Here is a 20,856-nt window from a genome sequence, read left to right on the forward strand (position 1 = left end):
TGTGTGTGTGTGTGTGTGTGTGTGTGTGTGTGTGTGTGTGTGCGTGCGTGTGTGCGTGTGTGCGCGTGTGTGCGTGTGTGTTAATTAGGTCTGACAGTTTTGAGAGTGAGCCAAAGTGATCACAGAGTGAGACGAACAACAGCAGCCCACTTTCAGCCGTTCATGTCAGCGTTCAGACTCGCTCATTAAGGTTTGAGACGTCAGGACAGAAACTGGACTCAGTTTAGAGTTCAAATGTTTTCATTTCTAATCAGTTCTGACAATTAATAACAAATAAATCTAACAGTTCGTTGGTTTAACTGAGGAACTGGAAATGATCAGGTCTACAAAAGTTGACAAAAAAATTCAGTCTTGTGTCCACATTGAGAAGCCATGATGTCTCATCTTTGTCTCATCAGACAGAAGACTCACCGTTCTGAGCCAGGAAACTGGCCCACAGAGTCCAGACCATCCATCCTCCACAAGAACCCATCTCTGACCAAGAGTCGGACTCTGGACTGAAGCTCCGGATGTGAAAAAATGTTCTGAGTGATGAGACTGTCCCCTCCTCCTCTGTCCCCTCCTCCACTGCCCCCTTCTCCTCTGTCCCCTCCTGCTCTGTCCCCTCCTCCACTGTCCCCTCTGAGTGACAGGACTGTTCCAGCCTCCTGTCCCAACAGTGTCTCTGAGCGCCCTGACAGTCTTGTCTCTCAGAGACCCTGAGGGGACACAGTAACAGAGGACAGTCTCTGTGACTCATCAGCTGAGTTTGTRTCTCTGATTAGCGCTTCTTGTAAATCTCAGCTGGACCCTGAAGAGCCTCGGACGTGGACCAGGTTCTGGAGTGGTGGCGGTGCACAGATCTGYGGACCCCTGCAGCGAGGCGTGTGGCCATGAGAAGCCCCTCCCCTCCCGACCTGTGGGCTGAACACACGCAGCSGTTTGATGGATTCACAGGAACAGTCTGTGAGTCAGAGGAGCTGCTGGGATCAGARCCACTGAGCTCACAGTGGTTCTGCCACCAGTCCAAAACCAAAGCCAGTCCTCCGGTCATGAGGCACAGTTAGGATGGAATCAGTGCCAGCAGTTAGAACTGGTTATTTAAAGAGGCGGCGCTCAGTTTTGAGCTCCAGCAGGAAGTGAAGATTCTGCAGTAGAATGTGACCTTTTCATGTTGACCTTTCTGTCTAAGTTCCAGGTGCTGACAGCAGCTGGTTCGTGTCCATGTCTCTTTGTTTGGACTCTTCTCACCCATCTTTCATCACAGCATTACCATGGTGATTTCAGAGAYATGATGTCTGAGTTCCTGCCTGTTTTTGTCCTACAGACATCTACAATAAAAGCAACAGATCATCTTTCTTTACTTCTGGGTCATTATTAATCAGATCTGTCTGGTAAATACTTGTATAGAAGAACCTTGTTATCCAAACAGGATACTRAGTGCTTCACACTATAATCTGTGTCCTCATTTATCCAATTCACACAGCACTCTATTAGGTCTCCACAAACCTAACATGTACAATTCATCCATCCATCCAAAAATATAGATCTAGACAGGTAGATATGCATATATTGAAAAATATAGATTTGTTGAAAAATATAGATCTAGACAGGTAGATACAATATATTGAAAAACATAGATCCAGACTGGTAGATACGCATATATTGAGAAATATAGATCCAGACAGGTAGATATGCATATATTGAAAACTATAGATTTAGTGAAAAATATAGATCCAGACAAGTAGATACACATGTATTGAAAAATATAGATTTAGTGAAAAACATAGATCCAGACAGGTAGATATGCATATATTGAAAAATATAGATCTAGACAGGTAGATACGCATTTATTGAAAAATATAGATCTAGACAGGTAGATACGCATATATTGAAAAATATAGATCCAGACAGGTAGATACGCATATATTGAAAAATATAGATCTAGATGGGTAGATACGCATACATTGAAAAATGTAGATTTAGTGAAAAATATAGATCCAGACAGGTAGATACGCATATAATGAAAAATCTGCAACAAACCTCTAATTTTCACTGTCTGCGTATCTACCTGTCTGGATCTATGTTTTTCAATCACTGCGTATCTACCTGTCTGGATCTACATTTTTCAATAGCTGTGTGTCTGTCTGCATCTATAATTTTCAATCACTGTGTGTCTGTCTAGATCTATATTTTCAATCATGGTGTATCTATTTATCTAGTATCTATATCAGTGTATCTACTCTCTAGATCCATATTTTTCTCTCTGCATGTCTCTATCTTCATAGCTATATCTCAATATGTGTATATACATTTTATTATTTATATATACACTTTTTTTTCAGACAAGGTTTTAATTGAAGTCACAGCTCGTTCAGTTTCATGAATCATTCTGAGCAGCTTCTCAGAGGTCAGGCTGCAGAYGCAGCTCCTGGAGATCCTCACTGGTACAGGTCTGAAACAAATCGCACTCATCAGCATCCAGGATCTCCTTCCTTTGGTCCTGACCCACATCTGAGGGCTGCGATGTAACAGATCTTTAACTCTCAGCTTCTTCTTTTTTTTTTACAACCAACTGGAGGAACGTCCTCGTTTCTGCAGATGTTGAAATATCAAACCATCACTCTGAGCCTGGTTCAGGTGCCATAGATTTGTTTTTATTTGGTGCGGGTCGGAACAAATTCATAGTAACAGCTGACCAAGTTTTAAAAAGAACAAATAACAGGAGGTTGAAGATCTTGACTGAACCCATGTGCAGCTCAGCAAGTTCTCCTGTGTTCCACAGGTTCTGATCACATGGTTAGACTCACAGTGAAGTCTACTGACAGCAAACAAAGAGCCTGAGGTTTAACTCTCCAGATTTATTCAAATCACATCCAGCACCAGGTTTGTGCGTTTCAGCTGAGAGAAAGAGGAATTCAAAACAGACTGAAGAGAGCATTGGCAAAACAGTTCCATGTTTGTTGTCAGAGGAGCTGTTGTCACTCAGGACCAAACAGTAAATTACAGTTTGTAAATTTTACATTGAGATCTCCATGGAGACTGGTTACTTGAACGAAACAGCTCGCCATCATTTACATAAATATACAGCACTGTGTTCACGCACAGTGAATATACACACTGCAGCATTAACCCACAGAAACAGTGTGTGTGTGTTTGTGTGTCCTCGCTTTTCTTGCCAGCAAACAAACAAAAACTATAATTCATTATTTAAAACCATGGCACTTCCTGTTTTCTGTAGAGTATTAACACAAACTCAGATAAAAGCCTATAGATGTTCACACACACACACACACACAAGTTGGTATTTCTTTCCTTTTTAGGACCGTGTACTGACTTCCAGTCATGTCTGTAGTCTGACCCACCACCCATCAATAATGTTCCACCTGATTAAGACCAGTCTCTGGTCCCCAAAAGGACTGGTCCTGACAAGGCAGGTGTTTATACCAGAAACTGTCCTAAAAAGGAAACAAACACCAGACACACACACACCTTTTCCTAGCTGGACATGAAACATTTTTGTCTTTTGCAAATCATTTTTAATAGTTTAATAAACTTTTCCCCCTAAAGATAAATTGTTTCTCATTAGATTGGGCCAGAATAAATAGTTAGTGAACGGGGGACAAGAAGAGACAAAGACAGAAAAGGACAGACAGGTAAAAGCGGAGTGAGTTCTTCCTCTGCCCCGCCCTCTTCAGGWGATCTGGGAGTGACCTGGTGGGCAGGAGGATCCGGACCGCCCACACCTCTTGAGTGAGAGACCTCGCCGTCTGTTCGCTGCCGCTCGCAGTCTCGTCACAACAGCATGGTGACRGGTTTCTCCAGGAACTTGCGGAACTCTGCGAGCCACTGGGCGCCGACCGCCCCGTCCACCACCCGGTGGTCACAGCTCAGCGTCACCGACATCAAGCTCGCCACGTCGAACCTGTGGAACCGACAAACGTTAAGAGCCATCGAGTCTGGAGCCGGGGCGTGTTGCGGCACGTCCATACTGACCCTCTCTCGTTGTCAGCGGGCATCAGCCGCCTCTCCGAGCCTCCMACGGCGAGGATGCAGGCCTGAGGAGGGTTGATGATCGCCGAGAAGTTCTTGATGCCGAACATCCCCAAGTTGGAGATGGTGAACGTTCCTCCCTGGTGGGAAACAGGTCTGTGAGAAGCACGTCACGTGAAACTGAACCACTACACCTGAACAGGTAGACCACGCGCCGCACCTGGAACTCGTGCGGCTGCAGTTTGCCCTCCCTGGCTTTGGCGGCGAGGGCCGACACGTCGGAGCTGATGGCGGCCAGGCCTTTGATGTGGGCGTTGAACACGATGGGTGTGATGAGGCCGTTGGCMGTGCTCACCGCTATGCTCATGTCCACCACGTGATTCCTGGAAACACAAGTGGACAGAGACGTGGTCAACGTGATCGTTTTCACATGGAGAAAATGTTTTAATAATGAGCCTTTAGTGCCCTCTGCTGGTATGAAGGTGAAACTAATTTCACTTCACTCATAAATCAGTCTCCCTTTATTTTTTTACTCGTGAACACAACCAGCCAGACTTAAATTAGCTCACATTAGCAAGTAAAGCATCCTAAAGGGAACTCAAACATTATTTAATAAACTTTTACTTCAACTTTAAAAATACTGTACAGTTTTAGTTTTTATAAATATAAAAAGTACTGTATATAGTTATTTAAAGCATTCTACTCCACTGTGAGCTCTGTCCTGCTTGAGCATTCATTTTGTACAATATGATGATCAGATATTGTCCACGATTTAAAGGAAGGGGTGATATTGGCAAAATAGTTTATAACACTGGGAGACCAAATAAAATAATTAATTTAACAATGAATATATGACAACATCACTTGTTAATGATGTAGCCTGGGTACGCCTTCTCTGGCTTTCCTCATACTCCAGTTTATGTTGGTGCTTCAGGGGATAAAACAAGTTTGCAGWGTTAGCATTAGCATTACATGTGTGCCTGATGGTGTGTTGCACACAATATGCCATCACATGGCAGTAACCGCAGTAATTACCAAGTGACAAATATTAATTGTTGARGTTTTTTCTGACTATTATTTGCATGACATGATTTTGCCCAACCCTACASAGAGAATGTAGAAATAAGGATGACGGACAACAGAGCTGCTTCATGGACAGCTAACCTCAACTTTAGCCTGTTGGCTTTCAGGTTAGCTCCCAAGCTAATTTACTAAACATCACATTTGATTGTTCCAACCGTTATATTGAGCAAAAAACATAGAAACTAATACAAAATAGAAATATATTGTCTCTGTTTTAGTCTCAACTGTAARCTATCATCCCCAGAATGCATTGTGTCAGTAAGAAAAATGTAACAGAGAGACACATCTTTTAATAAAATAGAGAAACATCTTACAGCAACATGTACTCAGAGATCTCTTTAATAATATCTGAACTGAGGATTTTCAGTTTTGAAAACACTAACAATGAGCTCCCAGAATAACAGCCAACCTGTTTGTTTACCAGAACCAACCAGCAGACACTGTRAACGTGTTTATTACTCACTGACGAATGACCGTGTCCAACCAGGAGGAGTTGCACTCAGGAACTTTGAGGCAGGCCAGGGCGCTGGCTTTGATGATAAAATCGTTCACGCTCAGTTTAATGTTCTGGGATTTCACCTCCTGCAGAGGGAAGAGGCGTGGAGGTTATTATGTTTTTAATTAGTCACAGAAATCAACACGTCTTCTGACAARGAGCAAACCTGACCTCGTTGAGCTCTTTTCGGAGCTCCAGCACTTGGTCCATGTTGACGTCTACAGACAGGTAGTAGTGGGGGATTGTTTGTTTGGACTGCATCAACCTCTGAGCGATGACCTGGAGGACAGACAAACACYTTAATGTTGATCTGTAATTCAGAAGTGTTCTGATAAACGGAGAAGCTTGACTGTGGGGCGGAACGTGGAAGCACGGCTCAGAGATCACAGAGCTGAACTGTGAAAACGCCTCAGGATGTTGACTTCAAAGCTCTGAACACAGCAGCCTGGTGCTCTGGACAGAGGGAGCCTGTCGGTGCTGGCAGAAGAGAAAATTCTCTCTGACCAGCAGAAGTCAGAGGTGTGTGTGTGTGTGAGCTCTCACCCGGCGGATGTTGCTGATGGGGATGTCTGTGAAGGTGCCAGCCGGAGCAGCAGCTGGAGGAGCAGCAGCTCGGGCAGCAGCTGGAGCGGGAGCTGCAGCCTGACAGGAAGACATGTCATTAGAATAAAAATAACCTGCAGACTAAGATTTAATCTAGGCCTGTCARGATAACAACAAATCAATWAATCGCATGATAAATGAGGTCAATAATGGCTCCCTCTTTTCTACTTTTCAGCATAGGGAGGAGTGAACTCTGCATCAGTTACCAGGTGAATGTTCTCTAATCTCTGCAGCATGAGAGCCACATGAACAGGTGTTTAGTTAGAGGAGCGTCTTCAGTTTTCCAACACCTTCTTTCAGCTGGWGACACCTCAGGGCACCGTGCTGAACCTCGGGTTCACCAACAGTTGATTTTTATACACTGCATACATTTTGTAAACCTCCGTAAACTTTTTAAGTAGTTTATGAATCCAGTCGAAAACACAGAATAAATTGTGCCAGCTTGGATAAAGGAGGTGGGAGGTCCAGCTTCAGCTGCTGTGTGTGTGTGGCATTGTTTTTCCTACATTGTGGGGACAATTTTCCAGAAAAAGCAGCCTCGTGGGGACCAAACGTGCATCATGGGAACTAATACCCGGTCCCCACAGGTCCAAAATAAAATTTCGGTTGGTGGGTTGGGTTTAGGACCAAGGTGTGAATTGAGTTTAGGTTAGTTTTAGGGTCAGGTACCTGTGAGGTTAGCCTTAGGATAAATGATCAGTGTTAGGATATAAAATTTCCAAAAAAATGAATGAAAGTCAATCCACGGTTCCCACGGGCATACAGAAACCAGACCTGTGTGTGTTTGGGGGAACATTATATTAGTCTCCAAACAATATTAGTTTTATCACGATAATTTAAGACAATTTATGGTCCAGCAAAGCTTGTTATCATGACAGGTCTAGTTCTACCACATGCAGTTTAGCTGAAACTGAATCAAGACTGAACAAAATCCAACAGTGAGGATGTTTCACTCACAGGTGCAGCCTTCGGAGGAACAAAGCTCTCAATATCTTTCCTGGTGATGCGTCCATCCGGACCAGAACCTGCAGGAAAGACATGTTACAGTTACTTTTCTGTTAGTTTGTTTATRATAAATCCATGTGTGTTGCTCTCTTTAGTGACCCACCGCCGACCTGTGCCAGGTCAATGCCCTTCTCGGCAGCAAGCTTCTTGGCGAGGGGGCTGGCGAAGACGCGGCCTTTCCTCGGTGCTGCAGGAGCGGCAGCTGCTGGAGCGGCGCTGGGAACTGCAGCCTTCATGATAAAACACAAAACAACTTGAGTGAATTTTAATTTAAAAATGACAAACAGAATAAAGCTTACAGATTTCTGGGATTTACAAATATATCCAACTGCTGGATGAATCAGACATTTCTGACTGACAGCTGTGCAGAAAAGTAACAACTTGCTACAAAAAAGATAGAAACGACATATTTCTATTTAAATTTAGCTGATGTGAGGATGAAAAATAAAGCAGTAAAACATCATCAGTATACACACAATGCTAATCTATGCAGCCTTATCTCCACATCAGTTCTAGCTGCCTCCCACACTTTCCACCAGGCAGAGGCTGTTTAAAATCTGCATAATGACATCTGATGAGGTGAACATCAGCTCTGAAGACGTCTCACCGCTGCAGGAGCAGCAGCAGCAGCAGGAGGTGGAGGCGGGGCAGACACCTCAGCCACCCCGGTCTCTACGTAATCCTTGAAAGCAGCGATGTCGCTTTCTTTTTCTACGATGATGCAGAGCGGCGTTCCCAGAGGAACGTCCCGAGTTCCCTCTGCCACCATGATTTTAGCCAGATAACCTTCCTCCTGCACCTCGAAGCCTGAGAGGAAACACACCAAACATGTTCAACAGATGATTTAAAGACAACTAAACCAGCCTTTAACAGTTAGCTTTTAAAAGAACTAACTAGGAATAATTCTGTCTGGATCAGACTAAGGATTTACCGATAGTCGCCTTGTCGGTTTCAATCTCAGCCAGCAGATCTCCTTCACTCAGCTTCTCACCGACTTTCTTCTCCCAGCGCTGCACTGTTCCCATGGTCATGGTGGGGGAGAGRGCAGGAAGTGGAATCTGTAACAAACAGAGTTGATTAACAGGAGGGTATTTTATTTTCTTTACAGCAGAAAATCCAACAGGTTCCCCCATCGCTCCTTACAAAAGCTACAGTAACTATAAACAGAATTGGAGCTGCACCGTATTTTTTGAGCATCATCATCGCAATGTACGTGTGGGTAAAAGTCGATAAAGTTCCTACAATGTTGGAGGAAATAAAATCTTCGTGTTATCAAACGTCACTGCACTAGATGGGTCGCGTTATGGCTTTTATTTTGACAGGCTGCTTCTATCGGCACGTGTTCATTTTTCTCTATTTTTATGAACTATTAAGTCAGTTTTTGCAACAGAACTGATGGTGTTTGTTGGAAGAGCACYCCGACCTTCATGTGTGGGGGGTAGGAGCTGCCCGGTGCTGCAGGAGGCGGAGCTGCAGCAGCTGGAGGAGGAGCAGCAGCGGAGGTAGCGGGTGATGGAGTAGCACCGGTGGATTTAAAGGAGTCCAACGTTACGTCTTTAAAAGCTGCGATAAGATCTGGGCTGCAGGGGAAAAAAACGTAAATATTAGACATAAATTTCACCTGTAGAGACGTGAAGGCTCATTCTGAGTTTACGGTAGACAGTCCAAGAAAACGTGTTTAACATGGAGGTAAATAAAAGATGCTGACTTGTCAACTGTGATGCAGATTACTGAGCCAATGTTGACATCTCTGGTGCCTTCAGGAACYAGGATCTTTGCCAGGTAGCATTCCTCCAGCATCTCAAACCCTACCGTGGCCTTATCGGTCTCAACCTGCAAAAACATTCATAGATTTTTAGAAAAACATGATGCTTTCCCACTGTTATATTAGATCGCACACAGCTAACCTCAGCTATAAGGTCACCCTCGCTGATTTTGTCACCTTCCTTCTTCTCCCAGCGAGCGATGGTTCCTGTCTGCATGGTGGGCGAGAGCGCAGGAAGCTCCACCTGAATGAAAACATTTAAATAAAATCAGCACAGTCCATTTACAGCATCGTCACAYAGCAAACGCTGCCAAACGTCAGGTGTTGTAAGCAGAGCCGCGACGTCATCACCACCTCGTTCCAGAGTTCAAAATACGGCCAAATTCTCTCACATCTGTGGACTTTATGGCTGCTACTGAGGTCAGGCGACGCCTGATAACAAAGATAAGCAGGAGCTACCAGTTTGTGAGGCAGATAGATGCTGAGGAGGATTCACAAAGAAATCCAGACACAAACATTATGAATTAAGACCTGCTCCTGCTCTAAAACCAACATGAGTCCAATGAAATCCACAAGATGAAGGGAATTTTGCAGCCTAATAAACTCGTAATTAAAAATGAAGTGACACCTTCCTAAAATAATCATCCATTTCCCCCATTTTTTCAGGAAACACAAGCATAACCAAATGGAAAAACAGATTTAGTACACAAGATAATTCTCATATGTGACATCACCTTTAATAAGACAGATTGAAACTGTATGTTACAAAGTTAAACATAAACATATACTAGTTTAACTTGTAAACAGTGGTTTATTTAATATCAAACTAAATTACACTGAATAAATGCATCTAARCATCTTAATGTTGGATCAGTTCAGTGTTTGTAAACATGCATCCCTTTGAATCACATTCCTGGATTAGCAATTTATCACATACATGACCTATATATACAGTAAAAAAAAATAAAGTGACTAACTTACTAAAAAATAACCTTCTCTCAACTCTAGTGTTTAAAATTGTATCTTCATCTTAAAAAGAAAATAATAATTGATAATAATAAATAATAAATCTGAGTTTGAAAACAGTGAAAAGTGCCACTGAAGCACAAATGACAATAGTTTCCTCTACAGTCAGCACAGTACAAATTAACTACTTGATATTAATATGTATTAAGTGTTTAAATGAGACAAAACACCAAATAGTTGAAACAATGTACTTACTGTAGGAACAAAATATTAAACACTCAGCCCATAAACAGTGAAAACTATCATGATAAACTGGAGTTAAGAGTTATCTAAATTACATCATTAGTTTACAGGTGTGTGCGGCCCTGATGCACCTGAAGTCCCGGTGCCACAGTAACCTGACAGCTGGATCTTTACCTTCTGGTGGGGCGGCAGGCTGTAGAAACGCTTCTGACAGCCTGCCAGGTGGGGACACCGCGSCCAGGTCGTCTTACGGTTAAAGCTGGAACCCAGGGACACAGTCCGGGACACCTCTCCGCAGCTGAGCCGCCTGAGACACCCGGTTCCGGAGACAGAGCGAGAGCCGAGCGCCGCCGCGGCAGCAGCGGGCCCGGCCGCCGGGAGGACGCGGGGACAGGAGAGACCGGGAGTCGGCCTGAGCCGCAGTACRACACGAAGCATGTTGCAGCGGTTGAAACACTACACCTGGTTGGTAAATAATGTATCTGCCTCACAGCGGCATCAGAAATAAGCAGGGTCCGAGYTGAATCCTGGGCTCCGACTTTCTTTACTCCTCACTTTCCTATGACCTCCTCCTGTCGAAAAAACACTACGCTTTACGGCTCCGCGGCTGCCGTCGATGTACGAGAAGTGTCGTAAAAATACTCTTCCATCTTTCAGGTGGTTTCAAAACTTTACAAACTATAAAATGAAAACAAACCACAAAATAATGATACAATAAAATCTATTGTTTTAATTTAGGTGATAAATTACGTAGGAACTTAAAGTATAATTTTATTGCAATACATAAACAGCTTGAGCTGAGAAAAAAATGTAGCAAACATTAATGCAAAATAAACTAAAGGACACATTGGGTTGAAAAAAATACAAAAATGCAGACATGATCACACTATAAACCAATAAACTGGAATAAAAAATGCTTTATTTCAAAAATATCTGTCAAACATTCAACAAAGCCAAGTCTTCTATATTACTTTCCAAATCACACAGTATCCATGTTTTATAAACAAAATTCAGTGTAACAACCTAAGTGCAAAATAACAATTSACTAGTAAATTGTATATTTTAGAGCTGTCAAGGTATTGGGAAAAAACACTAAACTAAAATACTCTTGTTGGCACTTTAGTAAAGACAATATTGATCTAGGTTTGGGGGGAAAAAAAGGAAAAATTAATATGTAACAGTCTAACAAGCACCGTGATTTGTTTTTATGCTAACAAAACACAAACCATAAATAATGATGGGCTACTGTTACTAAACAAACATTTCTAAAACAGTAATACAATTTAGATCTAACAGTTTTAAAAGTAAACAAAGGGATTTTTATTTAATCTCTTTTCAAAACAAATAAATCAAAAAACATTTGCCAATATTTTAAAAATAACACGGTGAAAACAATTTAAAAAAAGTTAATTTTTTTTTACATCTTTACATATAAGCACTAGAATCTGCAGCATTTATTTTAAATTCAGTTTGAGTTTCTTCTGCTTCTTCTCTCTGGGTCTTGGGGAGCTGGAGKCAAGTCCATCACAGAGACAACCAATCACTCTGACGTAGCAACACTTTTATGTTACCAGTTGAGCTWACATGTTGGTTTGTTTGTGGTCTGTGGGAGGAAACCAAAATACCAGGAGAAACCCCACATAMGCACAGGGAGAAAATGTATAAGGTTGGGAGGTGACAGCTCTAACCACTGCTCCACCGTGCAGCCCTGAAGCTTTAGTAGAACACCTCTATTGACTGAATAATTTTGATATTTTAGCTAAAACCCTACAGTGATAAGAATAGGAAGGAGAAACTACTTTTCTTTGTCAGGCAAAGGCTTTGCAGTGAACAGGGCTACTAAACTGGACTAGTACCAGTCAATAAACCAGAACATTATCGTGCTCAAAGCTGGCTTACAAAAAGTCAAACTGTTGCTTTATGTGCCTCTGGGATCAGGATAACAAGGAGCAAAAAATAAATAAATAAAATAATTCTTGTTGCTACAAGGGTCTGAGGAAGAAAAAAAAAGAAAACAACTTTATTATCATTAAAAGTTAACTGGATAAAAATTAGACAAACAGAGTTGACTTGTTACCTCTCCTCACCACGATCCTCCTCCAGCCACGCCACTATTTTCCCCTCCCAGCCCGGAACGACCGCCCCGTCCAGGAGGACCTACAGAGAAATAAAATTATCTTCACTAACCTCACAAACATCAACAGTTATTTTAATCACAAAACAAAGACAACAGATCTCATCCACCACCTTTAAAATAAAGTCAAAACCTTATGTGTAAACCTGATTTTAACCTCTACGCAGTGAAAATATCCTTAAAATCCCAGGGACTTTGTTTTGTGTTTAATTTTTTATTACCTCCTCTTTCACGGTGCCAAACTCTGGGTCCAGGGCTTTGAAATGATATCTGTAGTTTCCCTCTCGATCAACAGCTGCCTTRACATCTTTGAGCGTCACCTCGCCGAGCCTGGGTCAAGGAAAAACCTCTTCATTTTCAACAGTTTTTATTACATTTTAAAATATTTTCATTTCAAGCATTCCCAGACAAACAAACCTCTTGGCTATGTTGATCATGGAGGGTGTCGGACTTTTTCCAGTAAAATAAAGGATTTTAGTCGAGGAAGAGGAACTATTGTGAGACGGACAAATCGCTGTAATAAAGAACAGAAACATATCCTGTTWAGAAAAGCAGAAATATTTTAAACATACAAACACGTCTGGAAGTCTTACTGGTGGAAGGCCAGGAGTCCAGCTCTGCATGCTGACCTTTGCGTCTTGGAGATTTTCCTCTTGCCTGAACACAAACGATGTTGACACAGATTTAATTTAAAAAAAAAAGAAAACAAATATTTTTTTCTGAGCTGAACAAGTCAGAGTGAATGTGTGTGAAGAACCGGCACCCTGTTCGTGTGCCGAGCGTGCAGCCTGTCGATGAGCGACACGATGCCTTGCTCCAGCGTGTCCAGGGTGTGCTGCTGTGGGTCGTGATCCAGGAAGTTGTTCCTCAGACTCCTCAGTGAATCTCTGAGCAGCTGGACCTCCTCTGCCTGCTGCAGAGCACAGAAACCAGAAGAAAATCAAAGGCGTTGTTTATTCTTATACTACTATCTTCTCATAAAGAGAAAAAAACTCATGATGATGTTTTTAAAAATAATGTGGGGATTTCTTGAGTTCCCTGCAGTAAAAAAGGAAACAAATACTCAAARATGTCCATCAGTGAAACGATACTTACTCCTGACACAGAAGGAGCTGCCGTTCCTAAGTAAGAATATCCATTATTGTCTGGGCTGGTCGAGGCCTGACAGTGAGAGGAGAATAAGTGTTATTATGAGATTAAATGACAGATTGTAACACCAGAGGGCAGAAAAACTAAAGAGTCAGTTACCTCTCTCAGATTTCTGCTCATTAGTTCCTGCAGCATGCTGTTATTACGCTCAAACTCTCTTTGCAGTTCAGTCTGTCGAAAGACACACATGATGACTTGAACACSTGTCAAASTCAAGGCCCYCAGGCCAAATGTGGCCCGCAAGAGCTTCAAAGATGTACTAATGTCTTCAAATACGGTGCAGCTCAATCCAAGGAGTCAGATTGTGGAATAATCAGGAAAATGATGTTAAAAGTGCCAAATCAAAGCACATGTTCAAGAGAATGATAAAGGGTGGATTGTTGAAAAAATATGAAACAGTAACCATATAATTTGTTGTTCTAGAAAGATTTGATATTCTTGTTTTACTTGTTTGAATTGAGGAAAAAAGGGGCAGATATAAGATTTTTATTCTTCTCTCTGCTTCCTATCATTTCATTGTATTTGTATTGTTTTATTGTATATAAAAAAAATTTATGAAATGAATAAAGTTAAACGGGTGGCACGGTGGCTCAGTTGGTAGAMCTGATGCCTCTCAGCAAGAAGGTCATCGGTACAAATCCCGGTCCAGGGACCTTTCTGGGTAGAGTTTGCATGTTCTCTCCGTGCATGCGTGGGTTCTCTCCAGGTACTCCGGCTTCCTCCCACAGACCAAAAACATGACTGTTAGGTTAATTGATAACTCTAAATTGTCCCTAGGTGTGAGTGAGAGAGTGAATGGTNACCCCGCCCCTCGCACTGTGACTGCTGGATATGGGCACCAGTGACCCACGCAACCCTGAAAAGGAAGAAGCGTGTACAGAAAATGGATGGATGGATGGATAAAGTTAAACAATAAACAACAAAAAAATTAGCTGCTTTAAAGCCAGCAATGACTGTAAACTACACCCCCCATAATGCACGCTGATTCTTTCACCCATCCCATCTGGATTGAGGTGCACAGAGTTCATGTTTTGCCAGCTGGCAAAATTTGCCACATCAATTCTCCATTTAGCTGCATTGTTGTTGGCTACTAGTTTTACTGGAAAGTGGGAATTTCCCACTTACAAGTCATGAATTTAAACTGGATCCCCGCTGTAGTAGGAATTCCATGTTAGAAAGCGGAAGAGTCCAGAATTCAAGACGGCAGCTACTCACCACAACTCAACAGTGAGTAAAACTCTTATTTTGACTTTTAATAGCATTTCTGTATTTATTTATTTCACATTTACATTTCAGTGTCTCTGTTTGTATGCAAGAAATACCATGTAGAGCTCAGTTATTTATTTATTTTTTTTAGTAAAGCTCAGCCGTAGCAACGAGACAATGTTAAAAACAAAACGTTGACATTAATTACAACTATAATGCTCACGTGGCTCTTGGTGAAAAATGAGTTTGACAGCCCTGGTTTAAAAGTAAAAAAAAAGATACTAATAAAAGTGGCAGTAAATTATAAACAATTAAACATACCTGTTGTTTTTGGCTTTCTTCAAGCTTTTGCTTGATTTGTTGAAGTAATCTGTCCTTCAGRGCGACGTCTTTCTGCAGACACAAAAAAAGAATAAACTTTTAAAATAAAGTAGCTGCAGTGGAACAAGGTTAGGACGACTAAACTAACTTAAAGTAATAAAACAAATTAAAGTGRGTCACCTTGCATTCAGCCCACAGTCTGTTACTTTCCTCCAGTTTCCACCGAAGTTCAGCCTGCAACACATTCCAGAAAGAAAAAAAAAAACTATGTTCTGAAACTGCTGTAAACATGGACGTATGAGGAAGCACAAGTTTCAGCTTAAATAAACGTACGTTCTGGTTGTTGAGCTGGTCCTTCATRGTGCTGGCTCGGAGCAGCTCCTGCTTCATCTGCAGAATGGATGCTTCCTGAGAGCACAGCCTCTGCTGCTGAGCTTCCTGCAGGTTAAAACAGACAGAATGTCAACCTGGAACTTTATTAACAAAAACATCCAGAATGTGTTTGTCTTTGTTTTTACCTTGACCCCCTGCAGGTTTCTCACCTCCTGCTTGCAGCGCAGCAAGCCTCTCTAAACAGCACCACAAATTAAACATGGATCACAGAAAGTTCACTCAGAATCCAACTTATTGTTTTAAAGTAACGTCACTAATTCTCCACCTGTTTACCTTCAGCTCTCTGACCTCCTCCATGCTCTGATCCAAGCGGCTGCGAATGACGACCTAGAAAGAAGAGGAGTGTGTGAGAGCGCTGCAACGGAGGGGAAATAAAAGGTAACCGATACCCTGTCATGCACACGTGAGCAGCTAAAAGAATTTGATCTGTAACAAACACAAAGAGTTTGTGAAAAAGAAGGAAGAAGAAAAAAAWCTGGAGGGGAAAACCCGGAGCAACGTTACCAGCTGCTGCTCGGCGTGTCCAGTGTCCAAAGCTAGAGACACATCCTGCTCGTCCTCAGGAAGCGAACCGTTCAGCAGCAGAGACTGAGGAAACACAGAGTCCAACATGTGACACCAGAGACGTCACTAACCTGACCGGGTAACGCTGGTCAACTGTGACGTCCTGATTTATTTATTTAACCTGGTGCCCTGCTTTTATTAARGATTTATCTGCCATAACAGGTTAAATGTAGTCCAATTTAATCAAGCAGTTGTGGAGCTGATAATGACTACATAATGTCTAGGGAGTGAATTTGAAATAAAAAACAACAACAGCAACAAAAAAAAGGAAATGCTTACTTTATTTTTAAAGTCAGGTATTTTTCACTTTGTGTTTGGAAGCTCAATTTAGAAAAAAAACTTGGTTTAATTATTTATTATTTTTATAAAGACTGAAGAATCAACAGCTTTAAAACAAGTTAAATAAACCATTGTTGTGATTAAACAGCACTAAATAAATGCTTCAAACATTATCTAACATCAACATTATTAGTTTAGGTCAAACTAAACATTAATGATTTGTTTTACGCAACAACAAAAAAAAAAAAGACATCACTATAATCCAAAGGACAATCTTGGAATCTGTAATTCTAACATCATATCTAAATATATTTACAAAGTACAATTCTAATTGTATTTAGTTTATTTTAAATATTGCAGCAGATCTGTTGAAGAAAACAACAAAACATTTGCTTAAAACCAGACGTCAGGAAGTCAACCGACCAGTTTAACAGAGGATTTGTCAGAATTTCAATCAAAAACCTGAACACATACTCACCTGTAGAGCAGAGACCATCTTGCGGGTCTCCTGCACCTCTCTCTCCATCGTTTCACCGAGACAGTCCTCCCACACTGCCTCCTCTTCAGGATGAGGTGACTCTGCTACACACACACACACACACACACACACAGATGAGTGCGACACGAGAAGAAAACCAGCTTCATGTTTGCTGAGAGGTCTGACAGAACCTACTGGGACAGTCCTGATGCTGATGGTCCTGAAGGTGATGGTCCTCATGGTGAAGGTCCTGTTGGTGATGGTCCTGCTGGGCTCCGTCTGAGCGGCTGCTCGGCTGAGATCGTGGTGACGACAGCGAACTGACGGAGCTGAAGCTCAGGAGGGACACAAAGATCGTTTATGAACTCATTCGATAAAATCATTTCTAAACACAAACTAATTAAACTGCAGCAGCACACTCAGACTCAGACTCTGGCAGCTTTCTTAAAGCTCAGCAACAGTTTTGGAGAACGTTTACAGTATTTCATGTGTTCTTTCTTCTAGGCTCAGTGAAAGTAGTGTTGAAGGTTTTCATATTGGGGGTTCTGAGGGGTGAGGATGATGCAGGCGGTGTCCACGGAGCCTGCTGTGGTCCACTGTGGACAGGAAACACTTCATTAAACCTGAACTCTGATGAAATCCTCTCTTTGTTTCAACACAAATACTTAATTATGGTTAAGACTTTGAATGATTAAATTATTTTCTAACGTCTAACCTAAGCTTCTCTGGCTGACAGTAAATATGTGCTTTTAAATCCTTCTTTTTCGCATTTAAATCATTAAGTGGAACTGCAATGCTCCTTATTGTAACTCCACAAGCCCCTCTTTCACCCCACAGATCAACTCGTTTTGAGGCTTCATTTAAAAGGTTAAAATAGTGTTTTTTATATGTTATGTCTCTTTTAATCAGAACTGACTGCTTGGAAATATATGACCAATTGTGAAACTGCAAACTCTGAAAATCAGCTATGGTTACAAGATCTGCAGAAATTATTTTTCATTATGTAGTTATCCCATTAAAAAACAAACATATACTGTATTTAAAAAAATGTGAAATGAACTAGCAGCCACGGTTCTTTGCTTCTCATGTCCTCAGTTTAAAACTGAAGTGGGTTTTATGTCTCTGAAACCTTCAGAGTTTTTAGTAGCAACAAATACACAATTTAATAAAAAACGGCAAAACATTTAGGATTTTTTAAAATCTCTGCAGTGTAAATCATAAATTACATTTCAGCCTCAATTTAAAATGTTGAAAATATACTTTAAGAGAAGAAAGAGATGATCGGGCAGGGGGATCACAAGATTAAAAAGCCACAAACAATCGTTAAGTGTCTAAATCCCTCCATTCATCTCAGTACAACAGTGTAAATATTGCTCATCTTACCATTTCATTTGTGTTCCCCCCATAGTGGGCTACAGGTGGTCCGACCGAAACTGAACACTTTTAAAAATGATTTGGCTTCCACTCTGAGTCTTCAGCATCAGCAGGTCAAATGAGTTGATAAGCCCCGCCCCTCAGGCTAAAACAGATCTAACCATGGCAATCAAAGCAGCAGACATGGCTCAGTATTTCTCACTAAACAATACGGTTAAAAAATGGTTATTTGTGTTAAATCTGAGATCAAATGCACTGATCTTCCGCTGTTAAAACTAAARATATGAAAAAGTAAAAACAGTTTTATTGTCATTGTTTTGCCTGGATCTGAACGAACACACAGACACACATTAGTGTAARACTTGGAGCACTGACACCAAAGTCATATGCTAAACCACAAAATGTGTTCTGTTTGCAAAGTGAGGAAAAAAATCTGCTTCAAAAATAGAAGATAACCTACTTTATTGTTTCTTTTTCTTGCCTACAGTTAATCCAGCATGACCTCGCCAAATTAGGAAACCATATCTGACAAAAAAAAAAGTTTCCCAAAGGCTTGACCCAACTTAACCCACATCAGCATGTTCTTAAGTCGGAGGTTCTCAAACTGGGGTCCCTGGACCCCCAGGGGTCTGCGAGAGGTATCTCGGGGGTCCGCAAATTTTTTTACTAAAATGTTAATTTGGTTTTTATTTTTTTAAAATGCATGGAGAACAACAAACTAATAAAACAAGCATAATAAACTTAATAAAAATATATATTTCCATGGCATTTAGGGGTTTAAATGACAATAAATTATATTTTAAAACAGCATGAGGTTTATGAGGGGGTCTCTGGAATTTTTTTCACCCTTGTAAGTGGTCCCCAGACCCAAATGGCTTGAAAACCCCTGTCTTAAGTAATCTGTTTACAAAGATATTCTCAAAAAGACAGTTCAAACATGAAATTAAAGAGTTTTAACTCATATCAGAAAGTAAAGAACTGTTTTTAACTCAACAACTCTGCGTGTTTTCAACCAGCACCAACTCTCTTCTGCTCCAGGAAGCTAATTGTAAACTGTTAACAGTGGACTCAGTCTATGCAGCTCTATGACTGAGTCTTACCTGCTTGGGAGAGAGCTGCTCTGCTCATCTGGGCCTCCTCTTTCATACTGCTGAACCAAGTCACGGACGCACAAACTCTTCCCTCCGTCTGACCCCCAGGCCCTGAAAGATCACACACGACAGAGAAGTGATGATGTGTTAGTGGTGCACGGCGTTGGTCTACAAAGAGTTCAGCAGTGAGGAATAACAATAAAAATATCTCATGTGTCCACCAGAGGGCAGCAAAACCTTGAAGGCTGTTGCTCCACCACTTTGCATCAGGTGTGGATGATCTTTGAGCTCAACGCAATCAGAGAAGTTGAAACATYAAATAAGTTTAAGACTGAACAAACACCTTTGATCTGGTCTTCAACATGTTTTTGTCTCTGTAGGTGATTAGGCTTACAGTCAGCGCTGATATTAGCACCTGGTGTTACCTGTTAATGCGTGCGGCGTGAGTTGACAGCGAGGCATCGAGTCGAGCCGACGCCAGCGCAGCGGCGGCCCCCTGAGCGAGTGCAATGGTGGAGTGAGGATTGTGGCTCGTGTTGCCTCTTATGGAGCCCCTCCCACTCCCAGAAGCTGTCCTCTGACTGGCTGAGGGTTTGAAGTGGGCCGCCAAGGCCAAAATGATCCTCATTACAGATTTCAGATTGCCATCGACAATATCTGAAAAACAAAAAAGCAGCACAGTTAGGTCCCCTGAGAAACACCACTTGGGGGGAAAAAAGAGAGAAACAAGATCAGTGCAGGTTCATCATCAACAAGATGGCAGCACAACTTCAAACGTTATTCAAGACCTCTGTTGAAAATTCCTGTATTTTTTCATATCGCAACATATGTAAGAAAAAATTGAATGACAGTTTTTTTTTTCCAATATTGTTCAGTTCTAGTGACCCTAGTACAGTTTCTGCCTTTTTTATTGGACAAGTTCTTTTTTTCATACACAGGGCTGTGCTGCAAGACCCACAGCACCCCTAGTTCCCACGGCCTTTTAACCAGAACAATCACACAACACAATTTCAGTGAGTGTCATTCAGTCTTATTAGAGAAAATAAAATAAAAATTTATTTTAAAAAATCAAATATTTGCAGTGATATCTGTAAAAATGCACGGAGAACAACTTCATGACATCAAAATCTTAAGAACACCTGATCTTAGAAATAAGGAGGAACAAGTTAAAAACAAAGTTAGCAAAAAAGAAAATTCATTGTGGTTTACCTCTTGCGGATATGTGCGACATGCGTATGTGTCTGGAGGAAATGAACTGCAACACTTTCTCCACGTTTTTTCTGCTTTCCTCTTTGTTTTGTGGAGGCGTAAACACTCCCTCCAGCACCTCACCAGCTGCCAAACACAATAAAACAAGAGCAAAAGGGAGGGACATCAGAAATATCATACAAGACTGTACCATACATTTTATTTCAAGTTTGAAATTGTTTACTATAAAAAAGGTTTTATCTCTTGCAGAGAGGCAGCATAAATTCATCAATCCTCGTGAGTTGCACGTGAGCAATCGATGTGTGTGTGATATTTACCTACGACCTCTATCAGCTGCACCAACACAACTCCATCCTGCAGATCCTGCCTGAGGTCTGTGATCGCCTTCAGGCCTGGTTTCCTCCTCAGCTGAGAGTTCACCCAGGAGACGTACGCTGCCAGCTGCTGCTGCAAGTCATCAACCAAATGCAAACACACACACACACACACACACACACACACACACACACACACACACACACACAC

General features: G+C 41.6%; 3 protein-coding genes and 1 long non-coding RNA gene across 6 annotated transcripts in view; 1 reads left to right on the top strand and 3 right to left on the bottom strand.

Moving 5' to 3' along the window:
• Positions 1-760, bottom strand: part of zgc:165604 (immunoglobulin superfamily member 11) — a 5,260-nt gene extending 4,500 nt beyond the window's left edge. The window contains exon 1 of the mRNA XM_014003156.1: positions 412-760. Within this exon, the coding sequence (XP_013858610.1) occupies positions 412-739 (328 nt within the window). The 5' untranslated portion in view covers positions 740-760. The remainder of the gene's footprint in view (positions 1-411) is intronic.
• LOC106514063 (uncharacterized) overlaps positions 1-1,342 on the top strand; it is a 1,984-nt gene extending 642 nt beyond the window's left edge. Inside the window, exon 2 of the long non-coding RNA XR_001309859.1 lies at positions 399-1,342. This is a non-coding gene — a long non-coding RNA (uncharacterized LOC106514063). The remainder of the gene's footprint in view (positions 1-398) is intronic.
• A 1,272-nt stretch (positions 1,343-2,614) lies between these two features.
• On the bottom strand, positions 2,615-10,722 carry dlat (dihydrolipoamide S-acetyltransferase (E2 component of pyruvate dehydrogenase complex)). The gene is made up of 14 exons (XM_014003161.1): positions 10,308-10,722; positions 9,067-9,168; positions 8,868-8,992; positions 8,583-8,739; positions 8,091-8,217; positions 7,767-7,966; positions 7,263-7,389; positions 7,112-7,179; positions 6,095-6,193; positions 5,723-5,830; positions 5,519-5,637; positions 4,193-4,355; positions 3,976-4,112; positions 2,615-3,904 (listed from the first exon to the last, which is right to left on the bottom strand). The coding sequence occupies exons 1-14, from the start codon at positions 10,569-10,571 to the stop codon at positions 3,775-3,777; spliced, it is 1,926 nt and encodes a 641-aa protein (XP_013858615.1). The 5' UTR covers positions 10,572-10,722; the 3' UTR covers positions 2,615-3,774.
• A 310-nt stretch (positions 10,723-11,032) lies between these two features.
• LOC106514064 (dixin) overlaps positions 11,033-20,856 on the bottom strand; it is a 10,729-nt gene continuing 905 nt past the window's right edge. Inside the window, exons 2-21 of one of the 3 annotated variants that reach the window (XM_014003159.1) lie at positions 20,649-20,775; positions 20,332-20,457; positions 19,548-19,779; positions 19,132-19,233; positions 16,853-16,992; positions 16,658-16,761; positions 15,841-15,924; positions 15,610-15,663; positions 15,462-15,512; positions 15,277-15,381; positions 15,124-15,177; positions 14,944-15,015; positions 13,516-13,587; positions 13,363-13,428; positions 13,031-13,180; positions 12,861-12,924; positions 12,685-12,781; positions 12,489-12,597; positions 12,211-12,290; positions 11,033-12,125 (exon numbers count right to left, since the gene is read on the bottom strand). In XM_014003159.1, the coding sequence (XP_013858613.1) occupies positions 12,116-12,125; positions 12,211-12,290; positions 12,489-12,597; positions 12,685-12,781; positions 12,861-12,924; positions 13,031-13,180; positions 13,363-13,428; positions 13,516-13,587; positions 14,944-15,015; positions 15,124-15,177; positions 15,277-15,381; positions 15,462-15,512; positions 15,610-15,663; positions 15,841-15,924; positions 16,658-16,761; positions 16,853-16,992; positions 19,132-19,233; positions 19,548-19,779; positions 20,332-20,457; positions 20,649-20,775 (1,899 nt within the window). In that variant the 3' untranslated portion in view covers positions 11,033-12,115. Of the gene's footprint in view, positions 12,126-12,210; positions 12,291-12,488; positions 12,598-12,684; positions 12,782-12,860; positions 12,925-13,030; positions 13,181-13,362; positions 13,429-13,515; positions 13,588-14,943; positions 15,016-15,123; positions 15,178-15,276; positions 15,382-15,461; positions 15,513-15,609; positions 15,664-15,840; positions 15,925-16,657; positions 16,762-16,852; positions 16,993-19,131; positions 19,234-19,547; positions 19,780-20,331; positions 20,458-20,648; positions 20,779-20,856 lie in introns of all 3 variants that reach the window. The other 2 variants (XM_014003160.1, XM_014003158.1) reach the window with 2 other exon arrangements.

This window comes from Austrofundulus limnaeus, unplaced genomic scaffold (assembly GCF_001266775.1).
Source record: "Austrofundulus limnaeus strain Quisiro unplaced genomic scaffold, Austrofundulus_limnaeus-1.0 Scaffold17, whole genome shotgun sequence".
NCBI classification, from domain to species: Eukaryota; Metazoa; Chordata; class Actinopteri; order Cyprinodontiformes; family Rivulidae; genus Austrofundulus; species Austrofundulus limnaeus.